This window comes from Ostrea edulis, chromosome 4 (assembly GCF_947568905.1).
Source record: "Ostrea edulis chromosome 4, xbOstEdul1.1, whole genome shotgun sequence".
Lineage (NCBI taxonomy): Eukaryota > Metazoa > Mollusca > Bivalvia > Ostreida > Ostreidae > Ostrea > Ostrea edulis.
The window spans coordinates 69,482,912-69,490,316 of NC_079167.1; the positions used below are offsets into that span (position 1 = coordinate 69,482,912).

Below are 7,405 nucleotides of genomic sequence, written 5' to 3' on the forward strand. Positions count from 1 at the left end.
GCTGGGGAGTCCATAGAAGGTAATTGATTGATCATGAAATAGTGTGAAAAATATTAGTTTTGAAACGGCACATGTAGAATAAAGATGGATGGTATAACTTGTCAGTCAACTCTCGATAAACCGCCACCTTTCGTTGTTTTGAATTTATGGCGTTATAACGAATTTGGCGATGAATTGAATTTCCGCTATCATGGGGAGAAAGAGTTACATTTGTTGTATATATAAGAGTTATCTTTCCTTTACGAACCAACTTAATAAAAAATTATATCTCGTAATTATTTTTCCCAATTTTCTAGCATGATTAAAATAGTTTTATCAATAATAAGGCTTCATTTCAAAACAATACACATACAAGACCCATATACACAGTATGTTTCAAGTTATTTATAAACCATGTCCAGTGTCGGTATTTAGCGCAACACATGGCTGTTTCCTGGGAGGTGAGTCGTCATTAACTGGACGAAGATCAACGAGTATTTCACCCTTTGCAGCCAAATTATCACCCATTGTCCTGGGTTTTTTTTTATGGACTTTTACCTTAAACCAGTAGAATAATTGGAGATTTCCTGTTGTGTACATTTCGGATGGTTTCCGTGGTATGCAATAATTTGATTATTTTCTTAGAAATTAAACAGAAACCTCTGGTGAAGCCATAGCTAAAATGAAATATTTTTAAATGAGGTAAAAACAAGATTATAGTTCATTTTGCATGGTTTTCTGGTGGATTTACTCTTAGGTATTCAATGTATAATGACCATATCTCATATCTAATAAAGTGATGGTGGAATATTTGTAATCATGGTATCATTTTGAAGGGTTCATCAAATAAAAATAACGCACCATAGGAATTTTCAAAATTTTGTTTACTGCTTGATTTATTTCTCCTAGAATTTAACATTGAAGTATATGGGAAAAGCATGTTTTATTACAATATTTTAAAAACAAATTATATTTTCATACTAATTTCTTGGTAGAAAGTTACATACACTTTCTTTTTATGAAAATATGAAATAAAAATTAATCATTGACCACACACATTTTTAGAAAATTAGATTTTTCTTATTTTTACAAAGGGCAGACAACTCTTTCAAACAGGCTTAAGTGCGAAAAGGTCAGCTTCTAATCATTTACCAGTCATGTGAATTTCACCTGGTTCACTTTCATCATTATTTAACAATAAACTTTTATTTTGATCTAAATCTTTCAAAATTGTTCATCATCCTTTCATTATACATGGAATACCTTGAGTAATTATCTTGATTATTTAAGACTGGGTTCCTTCTGTCCAGGTGTACGCCGGAGATCGATATTGACCAATTCCCCGCATCACTGATCACGTGCACCCATGGCGGTTTATCGAGATAATTAACACTTTGATGTAGACTTTTGTCCTAAAAATACCTTGGCAAATGGTGATAGCGAATTTGGCGTTTTAACGAGAATTTTAAGTAATAGGAAAAACGTTCTTAGAAAAATGCGGCGTTATAACGAAAATGGCGATGAATTGAGTGGCGATAATTTGAGAATTAACTGTAATTCATTAGCTTGATGGGTCCAACTACTCTTTGCAGATTATAATTGACTTCAATGTAGATGTAGAAAGAATAAGGAGTATTTGCTTATTATCACCAATATCAAAGTAAGGGTTTAGAATATACCATTAGAGTCAATCGCCGTCTGTCTGTTTGTCATTATCTCTTACACTCAATCCATTTTTCAATGTTTTAATCCAAGTATAATATTTGAAGGTCATGACATGGTCTAAATTTTATGGTCAGATATGTAAAGTAAAGTTCACAACACACAATGTGAATACTATTATAATTATTATGCCCGAGCTCAGCTCGCTTGAATCCAAATAATATTTTGTGACATATGCTATAATCATGTTATATGGGTGTCCAATGAACTTGAAATAGATGGTTGTGCAAACACGGACCCCTGGACACACCAGAGGTGGAATCAGGTGCCTAGGAGGAGTAAACACCCCTTTCGACCGGTCACACCCGCAGTGAGCCCTATATCCTAATAAGGTAAACGGAGTTATCCATAGTCAAAATCAGTGTGCCAAGAACGGCCTAACAATCGGTGTGAAACACGTCAGGCAGCATTTGACCCAATGATAGGTTGTATTGACGAACTAGATAGTTATAGCGATCATAAAATTTGCGAAATGCTGACTTCAATTGAGACTGTTGAAACCCCCGTACCATCAACTTGTTTGTCAGTAGCTTGCCTAGATTAAAAACTGACTATACGCAGAACAAGCTCTTGCGTATCGAATCAGTTGAGATATATAAACACCATATGCAGGTGATAATGAAATATAGCTACATAAATATGGGAAGTTGACGATGGAGGAGCACAAATCATCCCGTTTGTCATACAGTTGAGTTGTCAGTTTGCCGTTAATGTCTACTTTCAATGAAATATCTATGTATGAAGCAGAAGTGGACGACTTTGTGGTGTCTTTTATTTCGAGCTCACAGGGGTAAATCGAATCGACATATGAATGAAATTTGTTATTGTTAATAGACAAAACGTCGTCGACATATCTAAATGTCGAATTGAAGGCCACAGCAAAATGTTCTTCTCACTTAGAAGTTTTTGAATAGATTCTGCTCCATATGAATATAGAAACAGGTCAGCTAACAAAGGAGCACAATTCGTGCCCATGGGAATTCCAACCAACTGTTGGAAGACCTGATCACCAAAGACCACGAAGATATTGTCAATGAGGAACTCTAGCATATTTTTTATTTCAACTTCAGAGTACTTGTGCGTGGGATAACGAGGAATCATATCGACATATGGTGGCGAGATTTAGTTTTTATTGTGTGATTATTCAAACAAGGTTATTTATCATGAATAGTTTGTAACCACTAAAGAATATACTACCATGTCTTATATGATTTCTTAATGCGTCCAAGTGAAAAATAAAGATAACGAGCAGTGATCAATATCATAAACTCCATACAGAAGAGAACATTAATAGTGGCCAAGCACAGACCTATGGATACACAAAAGGTTGGATCATGATATAAATGTTTCAGAAAAAGTGTGTGTCAATTGAATTTGGAAAACTGTCTTCGCAAGAATAAATTATTGGAGATACATCTATTCATTTTGTCCACAAGATTTGATTCGTAAATATTTCATACCTAAAATTTTGCTTCGATTTATCAAAAATCTGTTGACACAGAATTTTCCATACAAAATGAAAAGATTCTACATATTAAAGACGGAAAAGAGAATATATGTACACAACACAGGTTGAAAATTGTCTCGCATACCATCAAGAAGTTGGTATATTTTACATGCAAGGTGAAGATAACGAACAGTGATCAATCTCATAACTCCTACAAGCAATACAAGATAGATAGTTGGGCAAACACGGACCCCTGGACACACCAGAGGTGGGATCAGGTGCCTAGGAGGAGTAAGCATCCCATATGATTTGAAATTTCAATAAAAACATCTTTTATGTATTTCAAACAGTAAAACACAGAAGTATCTGGCCGGACACCAATCCGTGGATCATTACCAAGGTTTTACCCAGTATGTATTTGGTTTGCAATTAGGTATCCAGCATTTCCAGGAAACGGTCACAGAGGGTAACACCGATCGTAAGGTTGTGCAGTCAGTTGGGAAAGGTCATACTACTGAAACCGGAACCAGTATGTAACAGGAGCAGTAACTCAGGTGATCAAATACAAAAACAAAAACAACACTGTACAAGGCTCAAGTAAAAAGTTCAACGACGGTAGTTTAGTCAACACATCGGAATGAAAACACTAGTAAGGAGTTTACAATTTATTAATGAAATAGGATGATTTAGCACGCAATTTATAACAAATAACAAATTACATAGAAAAATAACAAAGGGTAAAGTAGTATCAAAATTAAAATAAATCAACAAAAAAATGGAATATCCCGAGTTTTGGATATCTTGTGGGTTTTTTTATAGCTCACCTGAGCTGAAGCTCAAGTGAGCTTTTCTGATCACCAGTTGTCTGTCTGTCTGTAAACCTTTCATATTTTCAACTTCTTTTTCAGAACCACTGGGCCAATTTCAACTAAAAATCTTCTCAAGAACCACTCAGCCAGAAAAGCTCGAATTTACATGAAAGCTTGTTGACATAGTAAAGACTCAAGTTTGTTAAATTCATGACCCCTTGGAGTAGGGAATCAAAGTTTTACATGCGGATATATAGGGAAAATATTTGAAAATCATATTCTCAAGAACCACTGGACCAGAAAAGTTTACATTTACATGAAAGTTTTCTGATATAGTATAGATTCAAGTTTGTAAAATTCATGGCCGCCGGGTGTAGGTTGGGGACATAATACAAAGTTTTACATACGAATATGTGTTTACATTCTATTACATATTTGTGGGAGTAGTTCTTCAAAGTAAAATTTGTCCAGAGTATACTGCATGGAATTTCATTTCTCCTGGTCAAATGTAATTCTTTCCATATGGAAATCTTTTCTACATTTGACAAAAATTCACACCACTTTATTCCAATAAGTGTCACTTGGCCCATGATTTGAAAGTAATAGCAATGACTATCCTTCAATTTATAGGACTGATTGGTCTAGCTCTGTACCAGGAATTCAGTAAAGGAATCCTTACTAGGACACTTTATTTCTAGAAGTCCATACTGAGGGAATGCATTAGGGTCAAACACTTTCCTATCAGGTGAGGTACCAAGATGTGGAACACTCGGATTTATCACAAAGCCACAAAGATAAACAATGTTTCCAGTTATTTCACTATATGCCCTTGCTGCTGCTGGCTCATTCTCAATTTCATCTGGACAGTCATTATGTTCTTTGACTTTAAAAGTCTCAAGGCTAATGCATGAAAGTCTGACCTACGGGAATATACATCCTTGAAGACAGAAGATGTTAATCTGTTTTTTCTAACATCATGACATACTTTGAAGTCGTGTTTGCTCCTCAACTTCATAACTGGTTGACTCATTGATTTGCAAACCCATAAATTTGTTGAATTGATTTTCTGGTAAAACTGTTTCATATGAAGGTTGTAATATTGGTAACCTAAATTTTGGAAACACTACTTCTGGATGATTCACTATGTCCGTGATGGTTATATTCCATTTCTGTTGGTACGACAAGGAACACCCAGAAGGAACAGGGCCAAATGATGAATCTACCTTTGGTGGTGGTGTTGAAGGCAGGATGTTGAGAATCTAGGAGAGTAAAATTATCAAATATCTTTGGTATTATTATTTTTACATGTAATAGAATTTATAATATCCAAATTATAATATCATTAAGATTATTTCCTGTACTTGTAAAAACTGGTATTTTAGAAGGGATATAGAGAAGGTGTTTACTGTACTTCAACACTAATTTTAATAATAATGCATCACACTTCGTGAATAAACATCGAGTTCGGAATCATCGAAGAACCCTACCCCGGGGCCTGAACGTTTGAGGGTAAGGTATTAGTTGTTCACTCCCATCACTGTGAAGAAATAATGGTGATGGTACTCTCTCTAGTTACGGTGTCAGCATCCATACATCCCCGTGGATTGACCAACTGTGACTGGGTCGTCGTTCCCCGCCCCTGAGGCTCAAGTGTCTCTTGCCTCCTGGGCGATCAGTTGAGTCCCTCTTGAAATAGCCAGCAGCCCCACACTTGAAGCATTCGAGGGTTTCTGTTCATGCCCCATGCTGTGATTACATCGAGGGAAGGAGTCAATTCCGCAGTTCCTTTTCCAGTTCCTCATTTCTCAGACAAAAGTCCCTTAAATGAAATTAAATCCTTCTTTAATGACGGTGTTCATACCGGTTGCTGGGCCTCCACCTGGACCACCATCCTTATTTCCTTCATCATGTGCTTAAGTTGACTTGGTTTATCGGGAATGCTGGTAGTACTGCATCCTGTCCATAAGTTCCTCCACAGTCCTACGTCTACCACCCAGGGTGTACAAACCTGCATCGACTACAAAACACAGCCAGCAATGCAATGTGCAGGCACATAAGGGAAAGCATGTCGACGCCATCGAAATAAAAGGTCGTGTGTGAATTTTCTGTATTTTCATGAGTCGTAAAAATTGTTTATTAGATTATACATTATTTGACTGTGATAATAAACTTATTCTTTGTTTACTCGTGTTAAAATTACATTTAATTTATATTTAAATACAATAAATTTCATATTTAAATACAACAAACACTCTAACCCCCAACGGCAGGAATCTTTCAGATACGACTTTTTCAATTTGTTTATTCATAAATGTGAATAGTCATAACTGCCACTTATGACCTAGCAGGAACATGTTTCATTAAAATGATAAGTATAAGGTCGTAGCTCACATTTACGACATTTTAATATGCTTTATGACAAAATGTATCAATAGAGATAGGTACCTACTCATAGTTCAAAAATAAATATTTATATAAAACGCACAAGAAAAACATGAGAAATGTTGTAAAACTAATGATTGAATTCAATTTTAACATGCATAAACTTTCATTGCATCTTGTCAAACGTCCCTTTCGATAATTTTTCACTCATATGGAGACACCACCTATACCGGTGGAGGACTATGCTCGGCGCTTACGGCCATTGAACAGTGTGGGTTCTTTAGTGTGCCACACCTAGAATGACATAGGACATCTGTTTTTAAGGTCATCTCGCAGGGCCCGTGTGCAATTATTTATTGCGATCCAAAAACCCCGGAGAGGGTACAAGACTGTAACAAATTATACAATAATAAATTGTACATTTAAAATACATCAATGCAGATATATCATATAAATGTGTTTCCTAAAGCAGTCTCAATAATAAGACAAATTGCCCAAAATAACAGCAAAGGGTATGAAATTACATTAAACGCCATTTAGAAACATGTTATACACAGCGTCCTTGATAACCAAAGTAAGAATCATGAAATTTTACATTAAAATCACCTACAATACAGCTGACAGATAACATGCTTACTAAATGAACATTATTTAAGGTTATAAAATCAGGGATGCATCAAAATACTTACTCCGTGCAGAGCCAAACACCTATTTCTAAATAAAAACAAATTTGTCCCATGTGCTTTTTTTGCGTACATCCGGGTGAGTAAATTTCTAAAGTACAAAACCAAAATGGTCAAACATAAAAATCCGGAATTGTGTAACACTACAGCCCGTGACATTCACACCTGATGCCGAGCGTTTGGCAATGGAACTGTCACTACCTGTTTTAATGACTTAAGTCTGTCGACTCGTGGCTGGGATTCAAACTCCGACCTTCCGTATGCAGGGCGACCGCGCTACCTCTAGATCATCGCGGCATAAACTTTGGAAGAATGTAACAAAATAACAGAGGAAATCAATTCATCTCCAAATTGAATAACAATAAAAATGCTCCACCTCTAAC

The 7,405-nt window shown here is 35.8% G+C and overlaps 1 protein-coding gene across 5 annotated transcripts in view; it reads right to left on the reverse strand.

Annotated features, from left to right (window-relative positions):
- Window positions 1–3,791: 3,791 nt before the first annotated feature.
- LOC125671949 (uncharacterized) overlaps window positions 3,792–7,405 on the reverse strand; it is a 4,473-nt gene continuing 859 nt past the window's right edge. The window contains exons 1-4 of one of the 5 annotated variants that reach the window (XR_008802598.1): window positions 7,029–7,405; window positions 6,634–6,728; window positions 5,819–5,974; window positions 3,792–5,216 (exon numbers count right to left, since the gene is read on the reverse strand). The exon at window positions 7,029–7,405 is cut by the window's right edge and continues 859 nt beyond it. Coding sequence is in view for 1 of the 5 variants with exons in the window: in XM_056163627.1 (XP_056019602.1) it covers window positions 4,932–5,216; window positions 5,819–5,974; window positions 7,029–7,181 (594 nt within the window). In the remaining 4 variants the exon portion in view is untranslated. The other 4 variants (XR_007368792.2, XR_008802597.1, XM_056163627.1 and 1 more) reach the window with 4 other exon arrangements.